Below are 18602 nucleotides of genomic sequence, written 5' to 3' on the forward strand. Positions count from 1 at the left end.
TGTCTCCACAAGATGTCACAAGACAGCAAGGATCAAGAAAGAAATCGATCCTTCCAGACATCCAGGCAGCATCCCAAGATATTTGTGCTTCCTTTCAGATATAACATACACACAATGGCCTCACATTGAGGCCTCAAAAGAATTATACAGCCTAAGAGATACAGATTATCTGCAATAGCTAACTATAAATGGTGTCCCCAAATACAGTAATTTGGGAATTTTATCAAGTACTGTCGTTATCCTAGCACCAAGGTGCTTCCAGCTGATCATGGTGCTGTATTTTATCAATAAATCAGTATCATCTGTCACCTTGTCCTTATGTACTGGATAAATTCTATATAAGATAGTACCATTCAGTCAATAAACTGTCTGTTCCATTAATGGTTCTTCATAGGTACATTCATTTCTCCCCTAAATTCCATGTGAATTATTATTGTGTAGTCTGGAAAAGCACCTGATCTTCTTTGTCATATTAAGTAGAGATAATTTAGTGGCCTTAGCAGCTTTCTTACCAATACAAACCATCAGGCATGCTGTTTGTAAAACATACTGGAAACTTTTTGGTTGAAACCATTAATGAATTGATGCAAACGATGTGTCATCACTTCTGGAAGTGCTCACTCAACCTGCAGCTCTTACCCAAACAGGCACAGGCAAACTTCTGGAGCCGACACTCCCAGCAGCAAAACCCCATCCACAAGCATGTTACAACCTTCTTATGCATCAGGCCCACAGTGTGGGGAATGTTAATAATGAAGATGCAGCCCCATCATCACTTCATAGTTTACACGTGTCCTCCACACCTCTCCCACAGCTCTGACAAGTATCAGAATGACCAGACACATTCCCTGATACTGTACTGCAGCTGCAGAGGTGTTGAGCAGCCTGTTAATTACAGTTTGGGTTAAGACTTTTCTAGGCAGTGGCCTGTAATCGGGATACACACAGGAGATGCCCTTTAAAAAGGTTGTCATTAAAAACAAGCTCCCCACACTCCTGTACCAGCCTGTGGCTGAGGGGCCATGATGAGACGAGAGGAAGGGGAAGAGACCAAGGCTACCCCCACCTGCGCCGGGACAGCAGGAATCCATTCAGGTGGGAAAACTGACTGGAAAGTTGCTCAGCACAAAATGGCCTGGTGTAAAAGGACCTGAAGTGCTGATTAACAGTGGCTGAATGTGAGCCACGATGTGCTGGTGGCTACCTGGCCTTCTGTGTCAGCACTAGTGCGGCCAGTAGGACCAGGGCAGTGATTGTCCCTCTGTGCTGGGCCCTGGGGAGGCCACACCTGGAGTGCTGTGTGCAGTTCTGGGCCCATCAATTTAGGAAGGACATTGAGGTGCTGGAGCATGTCCAGAGATGTACACAGAGCTGGTGAAGGGGCCGGAGCACAAGTCTGATGAGGAGCAGCTGATGTAGCTGGGGGTGTTTAGCCTGGAGAAAAGGAGGCTCAGGAGTGTGACCTTATCATTCTACAGCCACCTGGTGATCGGTCACAGGTTGGCCTCGATGTTCTCAGAGATCTTTTCCAGCCTACTAGATTCTGTGATTCTATGAAGGGACTCGCAGCCGGAGCCGGCGAGGCCGAGACTACTGCCCGGCAGCGGGCGAGTCCCTGTGTGGATCCCTCTACTGCAAGGAGCTGAAAGGAGATACACTCCTGGGAGGAGGCGGGTCCCGGTGCTGTAGGGAGCTGTAGTCTCAGGAGAAGAGGATTCCCGGCGCTGTAGGGAGCTGTAGTCCCGGCAGCGGGCGGTTCCCGGTGCTGTAGGGAGCTGTAGTCCCGGCAGCGGGCGGTTCCCGGTGCTGTTGGGAGCTGTAGTCCCGGCAGCGGGCGGTTCCCGGTGCTGTTGGGAGCTGTAGTCCCGGCAGCCGCCGCCTACAGCTCCCGGCGGGCCGTGCCCGCGCTGCCCCGGGGACGGGCTGAGATGGCGGCGGCGCGGCTGAGCGGCACCGAGAACCGTCTGGTGTCGCTGCCCCTGTCGCGGATCCGCGTCATCATGAAGAGTTCTCCGGAGGTCTCCAGCATCAACCAGGACGCGCTGTTCCTCACCGCCAAGGCCACGGTACCGGCTCGCCTTGCCCTGTCCTCGGGCCCCCGCGCCTCCCCTTCCCCGGCTGAGGGGCCTTCGGAACGCTCCCGCGGCCCTGGCCGGGCTCCCGCTTCCCTTCTCTGTCCGCACCCCGAGACTGAGCTGACCTTAAAGCTGCCCCGAGTGTAGAATTATAGAACGGTTTGTGTTGGAAGGAACCTTAAAGAACATCTGTTTCCAAACGCCTGCCATGTGTAGGAACGCCTTCCATTAAACCGGGTTGCTCCGAGCCCTGTCCAAGCTGGCCTTGGACACTTCCAGGGATGAGGCAGCCAGAGCTCCTCTGGGCAACCTGTGCCAGAGCCTCACCACCCTCATAGGGTGGAATTTCTTCCTAATATCTGATTTAAACATACTTTTTCTCAGTTTGAAGCCATTCCCACTTGTCCTGTCACGACATGTGGAAATGTCACGATATGCTCTTGTAAATAATCTTTTTCCATCTTTCCTGTAGACTCACTTCAGGTACTGAAATTTAACAAGTCTCTGCACTGAGTGCCCAGTGTATGTGCAGTTAAATATGGTGGTTCTGCCTTTAGATAGGGATCAACAATATGTGTGAACTCTTAGTCTGACTACTCAGTTTTGTTTTAATTTTTTAGGAGCTTTTTGTTCAGTATTTGGCTACATACTCCTACAAACACGGCAGAGGGAAGGAGAAGAATGCTCTGACTTACACTGACCTGTCTCATACAGCAGAAGAGTGTGAGACCTTTCAGTTCCTTGCAGGTATCGATAACACAAGGTTAAATCCAGTGTCTGCTTTGCAAAATGAAATCTTGCTCTTAAAGCTGTTTTGTGAGGACCAGTTCTCCTACTGGTCATTGATCTCCTGCTTAGCATTCAACTGGAACTCATAAACTACCTCCCTAAAAAAACATTTCTTTGTGAATGGGGATTTTTCTGCTGCCTCTAAATTACACAGTTATACTGTATACAGTTCTCAGGATGTTGCCTTAAGCATTTGTTAAAGTCCAGCAGTTCCATCTGAAAGCTTTCATCCTGTGAAGATCATTGCACATCTTCAGGTGAGATGTAGACCAAAAATGACACATAGAAATCTGTAAGTTTTGAGGAAAAGAGCTTCATCATATGGTCCCTCTATGCTTTTTAGATATACACACACACACACATTTTTACTGATACTTGGATTTTATATTAATGGCTTGTTGGATCTAAAGCAGTTGAGCATTGTTTTACATCAAATAATTTACATCAGACAGTAAAAGTTGCCAGTAATCAGTCATGAAATAGAGTCCTTATCTTTGGTTACTTGTGTCAAAAGTGGGTAACTCCCTCCTACTCTTGTGTGTGGGTCAGGCTGACTTACCTGGTTATTCAACTAAAGTTTGTTAAAAATACTATTTTTTTTTTTTACTTAATTTCATTAGTGCTTTGGATATAACAATATTAATGAGGCAATACAAGTATTCAAATTGACTATAAAAGCAACAATTCTGCCTTTCAGATATCTTGCCAAAGAAGATCCTAGCTAGCAAATACCTAAAAATGCTTGAAAAAGAGAAGCGAGATGGAGAAATGAGGGAAGACGATGGGGGTGAGGAGGAAGAGGATGAAGATGAAGCTGTTGTTCAGAGTGTTGTATCTTAAGGCCAGTGGAGAATTGTTTCATAGTTGGTCCATTTTCTGTTGTATAAAGTATGTTGTTTTGTGACTGAGAATCCAGATGCTGGATATATTTATACACTGAGCCATCTGCTTTTGCTTTAAGAAGTTTAGAAACTGAACTTTATACTTGTTGGAGAATGGAATTCTTCCCTCTGAAACATGACGGGGTAGGAAGAGACAGTGCAAACCTGACAGCAGAGCTTGGTCAGATGATTTGAAATTATTTTGTCAGACAATCATTACCCAAATTTAGAATTTCTTTCAGGCAGCTTTCTGTTCAAAAGCTCCAAAAGTGGACCAAGTCCATTAAAAAAGTGTGTAAAAACAGCCATGTGGGCACCCAAACGGGAGAGGAGGAAATCCATCCCAAGAGCTAATGTGGTTCTGCATCTGTGGTGGTAAATGGGGTCAAAAATTATGTGAATATGTGCGTCTAGAACCCTTTTTTTGAATGAACTCCACTTCTGAAGTTTCTCTTGCCAAAATGCACATTGAAGTCTATTAATTGTGGGTTCTTGAGAATGAGCAGCTCCTTTACCCATGTGGGTGACAGAGATGAATCTTTCATTTGGTTTGTTTTTCTTTTTTTACTACAGAAACAGCAACCGTCCTTGTGTAGAACTTTACATGCAACTTTTTAAAATAAATGTTTTGTATGAAAACTGACAGTGGATGCAGAAACTTCCTGTAGTTCTTTCCAGTTTCAGTCACACATGTGGTCAGTGTGGAAATGTTTGCAGTGTCATGGTCAGCCTGAGAGAGAGAAGTGACTCAGATCTGGCCCCAGGGGTGAAAAATACCCCAGGTAAGCAGGGGAATGTTAACAGGTAACAAGAACCTCCCAGCTCCAGAAAAGCTGGGAAGCAGATCAGCCAGGAATTTGTCTAAAGCAACACCTTTATTTCAAGGGCATGGTACTTACCAGAACTGAACAGCTGAATACCTTCTCTTGGGTTGAAGGCACAACCACACTCAACTTCTCTTGAAACAGAATAGGAAGCTCCAGCATATGCACAATCCAGCACATTCCATACTCTAAGAAAGTCAAATGGAGCTTAGGGTAGGTAGGATCAGGGGCTGGCAGAGCTACTGAGCCACACCAGTAATGCTCCTGCTATTTTAACAGATCAGAGGATGCTACATTGTAAAAAACTTTCCTGAAGTTGCCATGTACCAGGAATGCTGCAGTGAGTGCTGAGTGGGGCTGGATCCCTGGGGAAATTCCCAAGTGGGTAAAGGCAGAACTAAACCATTGTTCCAAGAGTTGGTTTGTGCCTTCTTTTTTTTATTTTTTTTTATTTATTTTTTTTTTTAATATTATTAAAAATGCATGGAGATGTGTGGGAAACTGAGGGTGGAATGCTATTTGGGGACAGGGGTGCCAGTTTTTTGGGAAAGAAAAAAAGGTACAGTGGCACAAAATTGCAGTGATTCTCTAGCAGAAACAGGAATGAGGGCAACAATCAAATACCTGAACCACAGATGAGTCACAGCCAAAGAGAGGAACATCCTCAAACAGCCCTGGCAGGGGTCTGATCACAGCCCCATCCCCACTCCTGCACCCTGGGGAGAGGAGGCAGGAGGGAGGGATGGAAAGAGACTGGGAAAGGGGTGGAAGATGTTTTAATTCTTTACTTAGTTTCTTACCATCTAATTCCACTTAATTTGTCAGTAAATGATGTCATTTTCCCTCCAGTCACATCTATTTTGCCTGTGACAGCAGGCAAATTTCCTTAGTGACCTCGCTGTCTACCTCAGCCCTTGAGCTTTTAAATCCTATTTTCTCCCCCTGTCCACATTGCATCATTTAACAGGAACTTCCTCAAAAGTGACCAAATATCTTGACCTGTTTTAGGTGGTGTGGGATTTTAGGCAGTGGAACACAGGCAAGGGGACACTTTCCAGGATTAATTATTATTATTACTATTATTATTATAGACATTACTATATTTTTTTCCCTTTACAACACCAGCTTGTGAGACTCTTCCCCTCCCCAGCCAATGCTGCTCAAGGAACAGGAAGCTTCCTGAACTTACCAAAACAACAAAAGAACTGTGGTTGCTAAGTATTCATCCCTCTTAGAAGTTTCCTGTGGGATGGTGAACATATTCTGTGAATTCCTGAGCCCAGAAGAATGTGCACACCCTTCTGGATTTACTCAGCCAGAATCCTCAATCGGGACTTCAGAGCTGCCAAAATTTGCCACAGCCCTCTCCAAGGCCCTGCATCTGCCAAAGCTTGTTGCCATCAAACCAGTGAAGGGTTATTTGTTTTCCCCAGGAGCCTGACACAGAGTAAAACCTCATCCAATTCAACGTCATGGTTTCAGAAAACAAGGGAAAAGATAAAGGGAAGAGACGGCTCTGACAGTATTTCATATTCTTGAGTAAAACCAATCTGTTTCCAGGGTTGGGCTCCCTGAGGAAGCTCCTTGGCATCCTTGCAATTCTGTTGGATGCTTTATAGACACCACCAGGTGCTACATTTTCTTCATTTAAAATTGATCACTGTAGGGTTTCACTCAGAAAGGGGCGGGGAAAGCGCATTTCAGGCATGTGGCTTCCAAAATGTTCATCTTTCAAAAACAATTCCAGGATTACAACCTGTAAGGAGTTAAAGCAGCACAGATTGTCTCTGGCTGGGCACAGAGCAGGTGGGAGCACAGGGAAACATCCAAACACAAGCAAGGGGGGAAATGCAAGGGACCAGAGACTTTGGCAGAGTCTCACAGTGCACAAGTAACTGCAGAAAATGGCCAAATATTAAATGAAAAAGACATCAAACAATATCTTGTAAAGATGAGGAATTTTATTTTATTGACATACTATGAGGCAAAACAAAATCGACACCATACAAAATAACTTTATAAAATATCATTCACATCATTATTTTGTCAGGAATTACAGCATTCTGAGCTTGTTACAAGTCTTATGTTTTGAGGTGAAAAACACTATGCTAAATCTTTAGTATTAGTTGTATATATACAGTAAGAAACCAGAACAGAACCTGTTAGGTTTTTCATGAGTTTATTGCAAAAGTAGTGCAAACTATTTTACCTTGCAAGCTGTAAAACAAACTTGGAAAAGGACCCACCTAAGCTTAAAAATATGACAATAAATGCTCAATTTCACAGCCTTTGAAGCTTCCTTCAACAGTTCTCAAAAAAAAATTTCCCCATCTCTGCACATTTTTAGATTTTCACTGACTCGGAAATGAAGGAGTAGCGGGTGGACCTGCAATAGGGAGCAGGCAGAGAGCAGGAGGGTCCTGCTCCAACATGGGGCACTGCTCTTACCCATGGATTTGGGGAATCACACCCAACCAACCACCAGTGGGGCAGGTTTGGTCACTGTGTGCCCCCATTAATCAACGGCCCCTTTCCACACTCATATTTGAGAAAAGAATCAAGAAAGCAGAATGAGGCAAAAAGAAAAAACCCAAACAAACCATAATTAAGAATTAGGAACATGTATTGTCTGTTTTAGGAATATAGTATCCTTTTCCTCCTCTTCCTGAAATCTATAAAGCGAATTTCCATGGTCCCCCTCCCCGTGTGAACACACTGCAGGGCACATCCCATCCCAAACTCCTGCGAGATCCCAAGGCAGGATACTACATTCTGTGAGATCCAGAGAAAACAACGGCCTAAAACACTATCAGGGTCCCCCAAAGCAAACAGGTAGCTAAGTCATCTCCTAAAAAACCAGAAAAGCAAACAAATGCTACATGAAAAATGTTAAAGAAACAAAATGCAGCATATTCAGGCTCTTTTTTTTTTTTTAATCTTGAGGTACCTATATAAATATTACCTTCTGCCCAAAGTACGATTGGTTTTGTTAAAAAACTAAAGTCCTTATCATGAGCCAATTGCAGGGCAAACATTATTACTGAGAAAGTGCAACCATGCTGATCATTTATCTGCAGCATATTAAAGGATGATTAGGCTTTAGAAAATATAGCTTAAGTCTAGACCTGATGGAGCAGTTTTATAAAAACACTGAACAGAGGCATTTTCCTTTTGTTTGAGTCTCTCTGCAGCAGAAAGCCTTAGGAAACAGCTCGGAAGTGCTGCCATGATGGAATGTCAGCACTTTTACAATCCCATATATAGATATTTTCTTTTCTTTTGATATTTAAACTAACACAATTTTACAGCAAAGATTCCCCCTCTGTAGTAGATATTGGTAAAAAGTGGATTTTTAAAAAATTTTTTAAACTTCAAAAAATGATAGCGTATCACAACGTAAAGCTTTCCAAAAAGGAATTCTTTTTGAGTAAAAAAGGTTCACATAGTAGAAAAAACTTACACATAGTTGTAAACTGTTACATACAAAACTGTGGAAAGGTCAATGGTGTTTTATTCCCTCACCCTTACACGTGTATCCCTTAATTTTATATTTATATATATACACATAAACACACAAAGTTGCATGCTATGTGCCTACATAGAGACACAGATGTAGAGCTCTGGGGTCAGGATTAAACATTTCCAAAACCTTCTTTATTGGGTATTTCTCTTTGCCTAGGTCAGCTGTGATACTTTATTTTACAACTTGCTACACCAAAAAATATTTTCAAATTTAGTTTTTTGCAGCACAGTTAAAAACCATTTGCTGTTTTTAATCAGGAAGATGAGTTTTGATTGTTGTGCACTGGGGGAAAATAACCACAAAGGCACAAAGAATAGAACTCAAATCTAAGATTGCTGTCTCAGAACAAGAAACCCAAGGGTTTGGGCCATAAATGGGGTCGGTTTGGTCGCCTTTGCCAAATCTCCTTGACAATTTGAGTAATTAGCACCCAACTGGTTACATGAGGTAGATCCAAATTGGAAAAAAAAGTAAAATAGAAGCAAGCTGGGTCCCCAACACTTTTTTTTTTTGCCTCTATTTATAATGTTTTAAGGATCCTATGTCAGTCATAAGAAGTGGAAGCTATGGCACCTACCCGAAGCAAGCACAGAATTCAAGAATGGCTTTTTTTGGGATGTAAAATTTTAAGTGTTAAATCACAATCCTCCTTCAGGCAGAGATTTGCTGGCAGGGGTGGGGGGAGGAGAATACATCTGACAACAAGAATAACAAAAAGCTGGGATCTGGGAAAGCCAATTTGGGGTCAGCTGCCAAGGAATGCCCGAGAGCCCAAAGAGGCATCACAGTACAGACAGCTACAGGTGTCCCTTACTTCTCAGGCCAGGAGACTGCCTTTACTAACACTGAAGCTCTACAGGAACATCCTCCTGTCGTTAAACAGTATTTTTGCATGCTCTAAGAGAGGAATCTGACACATTTATCATTTAGTTAAGGCTTAGTTTAAAGTGGCACGGCCACACAGCATCACACAAGTGCTCACCTACGGCAGCAAGAGAAGCAATGGATTCATTCCCCCCCCGTGACCCCCCAGCACTGCCAAGTGATGCCTCCAACCTCCATGGGAAAGCCCCCAGTGCCAGGGATGCCCTTCAGAGTCAGCTGAGGCTAATTCTGGGCCTGGTTTTGCATTACAAGTGCTACTCTCACCCAGCCAGCATGAGTCATTTCTATACTGCAAGCACGAGACAGTTCCACAGAAATGCAACACACACACAAAACTACTCAACACACATTTAGTACCACTTGGAACAACCTTAACATCTTATCTTTCTTCCTAAAAAAAAAAAAAGAAAGCAAACTTTAAATGGTCACACGATCATTTTGATTGGAGAGAACATATACAATACAAAGCTTCTGGATTGATTTTTGGTTCTTTTTTTTTAATTATTTTATAAAAAAATAATTTAAAAAAAGTTTTGACACTATTAAAACAAAAGATTAATAAAACCTTAACAGATAAAGTCAGTTAATTTTGTAATGTACCAAAATTAAAGCAAAAAAAAAATTAGATTTAATCAATACATTCTGTTTTCAACCACTGCTGCACAGAAATCTGGGACTGGATATTTACTTATCAACTGCCCTGAATGCTGAAATCTTTGTGATTGTACAACTAATAAACTGCAAAAGCCAGGGAAATTGTGCTTGTTATTTCCAGCCAAATACTGCCTCTGTATCCTTTACATCCAGCCCTGTCCTGTCACACACCTGTGTACACACAAAAAAAAAGGACACACACAGACCTAGAAAATCTACTAAACTTCACCAACAAATTACAGAAAGGAAGTGGTAACACTCTTCAGGATAACACACAACTTTGCCAGATATAATTGCACCTCATTGAAAATTTGATTTTCCAAGATAAATCTAAATCTAAAACTTATTCCTTAATGCTTTTTGATGGTTTGTTTAGTTGGGGTTTTTTTCTCTTATTTTCTTTAAAATGCAATTATGAAGTTTTCATTTGTAAATGAGATGAGCAATTGAAGGGGTTCACTCGTTAAGTTTCACAAGAAAATATATCAGGAAGGACAAAATTTGGGTCAAATCCTTATTTTTTAAAAGCACTGAAACAGTGCTATGAAACAGTGAGGTTTGAGCACGTCACAGTTGGTGCAGAACTAACTTTGGTGAAATCTAGAAACAAAGTTCACTGCATGTCATGTTGGTACATGAGAGGTCTGATCCAACCAACAGCAGCTGAGGTTTTGGGGAGCCCATAAAGCTCAGACAGGATCTGCTTTGAGTCAAGTACATGTCAGGCAAAAATGTGCAATTTCATAAAAACCAGCATGAGTGAAACTTCCTCTATTCATGGCTTTAAAACCAGGAAAAACTGATAAATACAGAGAAGAGTCCACATTTTATATATATATATATATTTTTTTTTTTCTGACAGGAAATCTAACCTAACAAAGCAAACACAAACAGCACCAGCCAGGGGATTAGAGACTCCTAAGCTTGCTTGCTGACCTGTTCACCATTCATGCTTGCCAAGCACACTCAAAAAACCCCCATTAAATGACCAGGAAAGTTTAAATTTATATTTTGGGGACATCTCCTAGGCTTGCTCCCAGATCACCTGCAATCACTGCTGATGAGCAGAGAGCAGCTGCTCCAGCAGGTGGTTTAGCTGTGCTTAAAGAAGGGAGGAAAAAAAACCCCAAAATTCAAGTCCATGGTTCAACAGCACATCCAAAATGTGGGAAAAAAAATACAGCTAAAACCTGTGCACTCCTGAGAACCCTGTGGAAAGGATTATTCCCTTTAATACAGAACTGCCATGCAACCCAAGGCTTCTCAGAGCACACAGGGAGGTTGGTGGAAGAGCAGGCACAGGCAGGTTTACAATGGATCTGCTGAGGCAGCGCACAGACAAATCCAAAGGAATTGCTTTTTGGGGGGATATTTAGGTGGGAGGAGGGAGCAGCCACAGCCTGCATCTGGTGCTGTGGGTTTGTAGTGCTGCCACATGCAGAACTCTCACAATTCACTCCTGCCAACCTCTCATCCCTCCAGATCCAGCAGTGCCCCTCTCCTGGCCCCAAACAAAGCAGAGCTCCCTGACACCACAGATCAACTTGGGGAGCTCCCTGCAACCTTCCCCAATAGGGATGGGCCAGCAGATGGGTGCAGGGTGAAGGATTTGCACTAGCAGGGAAGCCAGAAGGCAATCTAAGAATTAAACTGTCACCTTAACAAGTGCTTAAACTGGCAATTTGGCAAGAAAATGTCTCCCCTCACTTCCTCTCTCATTTCCCCAAGGCTTGGGGTACCCAGTGCTTCCGTTCTCTGGGGCACAAGCAGCACCCAGCATGGAGCTCGTCACTCCTTAAACTTCCTGATGATCCCAGGTCTGCCTTGTCTGGAAAACACAAAACTCTGCTCCCATCAATGACAGAGGAGCTGTTCAGCATCTCTGCACAGCACAAACCCTGCCAGCAATAGTGTCCACAATCTGCAGTGCACAATATGTAGTGAAACATCTTTTCCAAAGCAGCCATTCACCCTGCACTTCACACTTTTGGGGGGGCTTTGTTAAATCATGACTGAGAACTGGACCAAACTGACAGGATTTTACTCCATTCAGTTATTAATGAGCTGGGGAAGGAAAGGGAAGGGAGCACAGAATCCCAGGAAACTCACTCTGATAGGCCAAAATCCACAGCAGAAAGCCCAGTTACTTGTAAATACAAATCAATTTTAACACTGCTACGAAATCACAACAGCACACTGTGCTCCAACAGGTATTCCTGTCAGCAGAGTGGTTTGTTCTGAGATGAGGAAGCTTGTTTGGAATAATTGTAAACAAAATCTGATGTATTAACACAGCTTTCTACAGTTTCATTTCAGGTCATTTAAAGCACCCTCAGTCCATGTGGACTTATGTCAAGGTTGAGTTTTGGCCAAGGCTTTGCACAGAACTGACACTAAGTAGTCCCAAGATGAACATATTCAGGTTTGGGGTTGTTCTTTGGTGTTTTGCTTTGGAGTTTTTTTCCCCACATTTTAAAGTTTATAGTTTTCTGAGCAGGGAATAAAGTTTTTTTCATTTTTACAGTCGCATATCAACTTACCTAGAAAACACATTAAGAAAAATAATCCAATACCTATTTTTTGCCTGCAACTCAAAATACATTTCAAGCATCTTCATGTCATTTGCAGAGAAAACCTAACTTTTTCTGGCCAACAGGTAAAGTACAGAAACATTTTTCATTTGGAAACTCAAGTGAAGGGACAGGTTACAGAGGGAGCTGCTGCTACGGATTGAACCTGACCAGAAGCAGATGTGCCAGATGTGAATATGGCAAAATATGAAAGCTAAAACTTAAGGCATCAACCACTTGCCAGGTCTATTGATGCCTTAAGTTTTGGCTTTCAAATTCTCCAGGTTCTGTACTGCATTAGTTTATAACTCTGAACTTCAAGTGTTAGCAAGTTCTCTTCACAGTTCAGACAAAACAATCCTTTTCCAGCCCGAGAACCAAGGACACTATTGCAGCTTCAGGCCCAAAAAGTACAAACAACAGCAAACTGAGGAGAGCAAACTGGGAGGATGGAACTTCATCACCTGAAGCTGTAATTGGACAATTAACCCCAATATGGAAATGGACCAAAATTCATAGAAGTGTGAAAACTCATGACCCAGTGTCCATCTTGGGTGGAGCCATAGCCAGGCTCCTGTACTGCCCAAGGTGTGTTCTTTGAAGGCCTTTTAATAAATACCCACTTTATTCCTTTAACACTGTCCAGCCTCTGTTCTAGGTAACCTCTCCAGGCAATCATGGTACCCTCTCAATACACAGGGATGCCTCTGGAAGACAGAGGAAAGGCTGAGCTGCCTCCCAGGATCACAGTATGGCACTGCCACTTCCCAACAAGGAACAGACCAGGACAAATCCAGTCCCTCTGGGAGCATTTTGGCTGCTTAGTGGGAGGTTCACTTCAATTAATTCTTCCATGAAGGAACACAGGAGGTAGCCTTGAACTGCACCTGCTTTGTAACTAAGATTCTCACAAACCCACTTTGGTAGTGATTTGGCCAAGCAATTACATTCAAATTAACACTTCAAAGAAGACTCTGACAAAACAACTGAAACACTAAATGGGATTAAACAGATTCTGTGCCACACCAAGCACACACAGCACCCCCTTCCCATAGCATTTGGATTAAACCCTCTCAGAAATACATCTTTCCAGTCATTAACCCTCAGAAACAAAAGGTAGAATTTGCTGTTTTACATCCTAACATCAGACAGAGTGGCTGGTGTTTGGGTCTGTCCTGTCCCTGAGGGTTATGGAAGCAAAAGGCGATTGCTGATGGATGGGAGATCCATGGGCAGGCAGAGGTGACACCATTCCTTAGCTCAGAGCACTGAAACATCCATGGCACTGCCCAATCCCACACCATGCAGGGACAGACAGCAAGACATTGTAACTGGATCCCAAATCCCTGCAATTCCACTGATTCTGCTTCTCTAACACAAGAATCAGACAAGCAAGGAAAACCTGTGAGAGCTACAGTTGATAATCCAAATACTGCATTAATACAGCCATCAAACTCATACCAAAGGTGGCATTTGAGCCTTGCACAGACAATGAGCACAGTGAGAGCTAAAAAACTGCATCCCTGTGGTCTGGGAGAAATGTGCACAAAGGAGAGAAGGGAGAAATGCTTTATAAATTCAGGCAAACCCTAAGTATTTCCACTGTAATACAGCAACTGTGCCCTTCTTGGATTGATACCATAGTGCACACAAAGTATAACAGCATTTAACACCAAAGCTCCCATCTCAACACTGGAAAATGTGGCAAGGAATGGTATCCCCAGCATTTCAGTATTTTCTGTACAGAGCACTATTTACAGTATTTTCAAACAGCTACAGCAGATTAAAAAAAAAAAAAATTTAAAATTCTTACAGTAAAAAGGGAGTTTAAAAAAACCCAAAAATCAGTGCAATTACCTTCTACTTGAAGTTTTCCTTAAGAAAGATGGCATGTGTGCATCAAGAAGCATGTTACCAAATGGAATATAAAAGTAAAATACAAAGGACTGTCCTGCATTAGGAATGGGGAAAACTACACAAAGAGAGATGCTATGGCAGAAGAAGAATATTAAAAAATAGGAAAACAACTGATTCTAATTACACTGGTTTCAAGTGTAAAAAATACTGAGAACTCTTCTTACATTCGTTCAGTTAATGTGTAAAAGATGTCTTAAAGAAAAAAAAAGTCCTTTATGGGTTATTTATGCCACCAGAGATACTTATTTGACTGTGTCTGCTATTTAATCAAAAGCTTTTGGGCACATACATGAAAAACTTTAGTTAGAAAGAAAAACTTAGAAGCATCTTGGAAACTTCAATCTTTTCAGAAAAAAAACCTAAACTCTTCACACCTACTCTCCAGACATTTTAATTTGAAAATCCTTATGGAAAAACCTCCTGTCTTACGTTATAAAAATGATCCAACAAGAACAAGACTCTGTTACAACAGACAAAAGCTGCAGGAGTTATTGAGAGAGGCAGAATTAAAGCCAAACCTTCATAACCTTTTTGCTTTCACAATCAGAATGCTGCCTGGGGGACCTGGATGGAGATCAAAGGTATTTGTTACCTGACAGATCAAGAAATGAGGGAATTCCTGTGCCAAAGCCTCTGGAACATGGAAGATCATTGATTGTAATTCACAAAGTCAAATACTCTAAAGCAAACCAAGCCAAAATAAGGAGCTCTAATAATTAAACAAGTGATCTCACTCTGTACATCAGTGCATACACACACACAAGTGTTAAATTGCATAGGGCTGTCTTAAATGCCACATAAAAGCAGAGACAAATCCACTTCCTTCCAGCATTTCCCAACAGAACATTTGCTCCTAAGGATCAAATGTTGAAATCAGTTGTTTCCTGGGTGCTGGAACAGATGGAGTGGACTTGTTACTCTGTTCAGCCACTGGAGCAGAACTTTCCACCACTAAGCAAACCTCATTATTGCATTAGATTTTGCACATCAGGGAAAAAAAGACAAACTTTTAAGTATTTCATGTCTTCTGAGAGTACTTATCACCTCCCAAGAGGAGCATTTCACACTTGCTGATGCTGTTTTGTGGGGGTTGTGCAGTGGGACTCCTTTGCATAGGCTGGAAAATGCCCCAAGTGCCAGAGGGTGGCACAAATTTGGTTACTGCTGACCTGACCTGCACAGTGACCCAGAGACTCAGAGCTGTGACCTCAGCTGGCACTTCTCCACCAGCAACATGGGGGGACTGAGACTTCTTGAGCTTTGGTTGACCTGAGATGCTGCTGTTCTACACCAAACATGTGGGAGGTACTGAATGAAAAAATAATACTGAGATTTTACGTGTTTGTGGCAGATTTTTTTGGACAGGAGACATTCTTGAACATGTAATTTATAGTAAAAATATTCCCAGAAGAGGTGCTGGACTGCCAGCATGCTGTACTTTAAAGTATATACCTTATCAGTATTTTTTTTTAAAAAATGCTTTAAATTATTCACTAGTTCACCACTGATGGGAGGGAAAAGGAGGGAGACACAAGGCATAAGGAATTAGCAGTATCAGAGGCTTAGAAAGATCTGTAAAAGGTAAAAATGGCCTGAAATGCACATAAATATCCCAAGTTCTTCATACTTCGGGAAGGAAAGCTACACAGAATTTCTGCTCATTCCAAGAGGATACACAAACAACAGCTACTCTCAGATTAAGGGCCTGCTTAAAACTCCTTTTCTCACAAAGGAAACATCTTAAATAGGATGCAGTGCAGTCCCAGGCTACTTCAGAAATGAGATTTGAGGTCAAGACAGATCTTGCCCTCCTCACCCCACCTGACCACCTGTACAATTCCATTGTCCCAGATCTGCATGGAAAGAGGGGGATGAATTTCACATCCAAGAGGTCTCTGCATAACACACAGCAAATAAGTTAAATGATGTCTTAAAATGGATGATCTTTATCCTATTTTATAAGAAGAATTAATATAAAAATAATTCTTATATAAAACTCTGCCAAATGAATATCTTCACTGAAATAGGAAAGCTCTGAAGGAAACACAGAGAAGTGCAACACACCCACCACGGGGAGGATCTGCAGCTCAGGGGTATTTGAGGGGAGGTAGGTACAACCTCGCTGGCACACAGCAAGACAGAAAATGCTACCTAGGATTTGCTTCAAATTTACAGAAATCTGAATTTATAGAACTATGACCAAGAAGACACTCAGAGCCAGCAGCCTAATCACCCAATTAGAAAAGTACAAATGTGATTACTCCATTAACAGGTTCTACATTTCACCTATGAAACACTGACAACCAACACACTGCTACAAGGTGAAGGTCTGAACTGGAATTATGTACCTAAAGGTCTTTATGCAGCAAAGGTTGGGCATTTTCTAGCTTATCCAACACCAGCTGGTTGCAGCTGACCTGCTCTGTGGCCCAGAGCTCTGCATGGGTTAAAGCTACTCGCCCATCCCAGTGGCCAGAGGTAAAAGTGTCCAAACAGGGACTGAGCAGCTGCTTGGAGAAAAGGGAAAAGAGCAAAATGAATCTGTGGAAGAGAATGAAGGTTTTCCAACCTGCCTTCTCAGCATCTTATTTCAGTTATCTCAAGGAAAAACAAACAAGATCAAGTCAGCATAAACAACTTTCCTGGGCTTTTTCCATTTTCTCCTACACCTGCTCATGGCATCGTCATTAGTGCAATGGTTTACATGTGTGTTATGGTTTTTATGAATCCAGTGTGCAAACTAACAGAAGCATCTGTCTAATAATTATCAGTTTTAATTAATGCTTCTCCTAAGAGAATGGCAAAACTCTCAATTTCCTACAGATCTTATGCATAATGAAGAGAGTTTCACCTCCCTAAGTAAACCTCAGTTTCCTAATTTTTATCTTTACTGCATAGATTCTCTGACTTCAGCCTTATTTCCAGCAAACCACTCTCCTCTAGCAGAGCTCCTGCTTCACCACTACTCAACACAGAAATAAAATACAATTGTTTTGTGCTTGAATGAATGTAGGATGTTGGTCTTGTGTGCGTCTGAACCGCAGAGGTAAAACCTGCTGTGTTGTGTGCACGTTGAAAAAGCCTTTCTGCAAATCCCAAGCTACAACAGACACTGGCTGCATCTCTCTCCTCTCACCACATCAATTGCATATTTTTTTTTTGCATTTGCAGAGTAATGTCCTCACAAAAAGGATTTTTCTAAGTTCAAAGCATTCTTGATATGTTAACAGAAGTATAATGAGCACTCCTTAGTAAATAAAAATAAATAATAGCATCTAGTCTATCACATTAATACTGTGAAACATATATAAAATTTACATTAACTCAAACAACAGTGAAAAAGGATTGTACTGTATTCATCACCACAGACCCGTATTCTTTAGAGACTTTGGAAAGTAAGTGTCACAGTCCTGTATGACAAATCCTAAAGTTAGCTGTCAGTATGATTTAAAAAAAATCTTTACAAATTTTTTTAAATGGCACATTTGCTTCCGCCAATCTAACTGGAGCTATTAAAAGCTTAGGTACAGTTTTGTTTTTTTTCTTTTTTTTTAAGTTCATCTTTAGTCTATGAAAAACATTTTAAAATGCAGCACAATAAAAAACATTCAAGAACAAGCTTCAGAAAATACATTTGCCCTTAGACACACAGAGAATAATCTGAGAATACTCTTTATAAGACAGTTAGAAATCAGAATTTTGTCACGCTCTTATTTTGAAAATAAGAATTTTGTAAATGCATCTAGAATAATCAAGGCTTCATAAATACTCAAAAAATGCTTTGCTTTCCTTTGTACTAAAAGCTGATTCACAGCATTTTAGCTCATCACACCTTAGTATGAATGAGATATTTCCAAATTATTGAAAGCAAGTCAATGAACAGCAAACTGAATGAGTTTTGTGGGTTGGGTTGTTGGTTTGGTTCTTTGTTTTCTTCCCTAAGCCCTGAGATTGCAGCTCTTGATTTAATTATAAAATCTGGGTCTGTTTTATACCAAGCAGCTCAGAGATTTTTGGCAAACCACATTTCTGACAACAGTGGGGTTTGGTACAAGAATGCAGTTTGTGATCAAGTCTGAAATTCTGGACGGAAGGCTTCCTTACAAACAGGAAAGAAAAGAATAAAGAAGCATCACTCATTGCTGGCTGTCCCTGGGGTGGGGCATGTGTTGGTCTAAGTGCAGCTGGTCTGGTGTGAATCCAACTCTGCCTCGTCCGGAGCCGCTGAACATTAAAACATGTCAAGCAAAGTACATCGTGCGCAGCGTGTCCTGGTGCACCTGGACTGCCTTAGCAAGTGCTTGGTGATCTCTGCCATTGCTCTGGCCAGAAGTGTGGCTTCCTTCAGCACTGAAAGAGAAAGGAGGGAGGGAAAACAAAAACCAACAGGTTGGGGGCAGGGAAGAGAAACCGTATTTAATCTGCCTCTCCTTGCACATGTTCCTGTATCATTAGTTTCCTCTGAACAGAATGGTCGAACATTA

At 41.9% G+C, this 18602-nt stretch overlaps 2 protein-coding genes across 4 annotated transcripts in view; one reads left to right on the top strand and one right to left on the bottom strand.

Annotated features, from left to right (window-relative positions):
* Window positions 1-1890: 1890 nt before the first annotated feature.
* Window positions 1891-4390, top strand: CHRAC1 (chromatin accessibility complex subunit 1). The gene is made up of 3 exons (XM_015618339.3): window positions 1891-2066; window positions 2696-2822; window positions 3562-4390. The coding sequence occupies exons 1-3, from the start codon at window positions 1929-1931 to the stop codon at window positions 3702-3704; spliced, it is 408 nt and encodes a 135-aa protein (XP_015473825.1). The 5' UTR covers window positions 1891-1928; the 3' UTR covers window positions 3705-4390.
* Window positions 4391-6510: 2120 nt separating this feature from the next.
* AGO2 (argonaute RISC catalytic component 2) overlaps window positions 6511-18602 on the bottom strand; it is a 56742-nt gene continuing 44650 nt past the window's right edge. For all 3 annotated transcript variants that reach the window (XM_015618337.2, XM_015618336.3, XM_033512464.1), the window contains exon 19: window positions 6511-18468. In XM_015618337.2, coding sequence (XP_015473823.1) covers window positions 18360-18468 — 109 coding nt within the window. In that variant the 3' untranslated portion in view covers window positions 6511-18359. The remainder of the gene's footprint in view (window positions 18469-18602) is intronic.

Source organism: Parus major, chromosome 2 (genome assembly GCF_001522545.3).
Source record: "Parus major isolate Abel chromosome 2, Parus_major1.1, whole genome shotgun sequence".
Lineage (NCBI taxonomy): Eukaryota > Metazoa > Chordata > Aves > Passeriformes > Paridae > Parus > Parus major.

Bases quoted from the DNA above. Each gene is read 5' to 3' on its own strand.
- CHRAC1 (XM_015618339.3), top strand. From the start codon at position 1,929: ATGGCGGCGGCGCGGCTGAGCGGCACCGAGAACCGTCTGGTGTCGCTG. The intron at 2,067-2,695 runs GTACCGGCTCGC...TTAATTTTTTAG, and splicing joins TCCTCACCGCCAAGGCCACG to GAGCTTTTTGTTCAGTATTT. The intron at 2,823-3,561 runs GTATCGATAACA...TCTGCCTTTCAG, and splicing joins GACCTTTCAGTTCCTTGCAG to ATATCTTGCCAAAGAAGATC.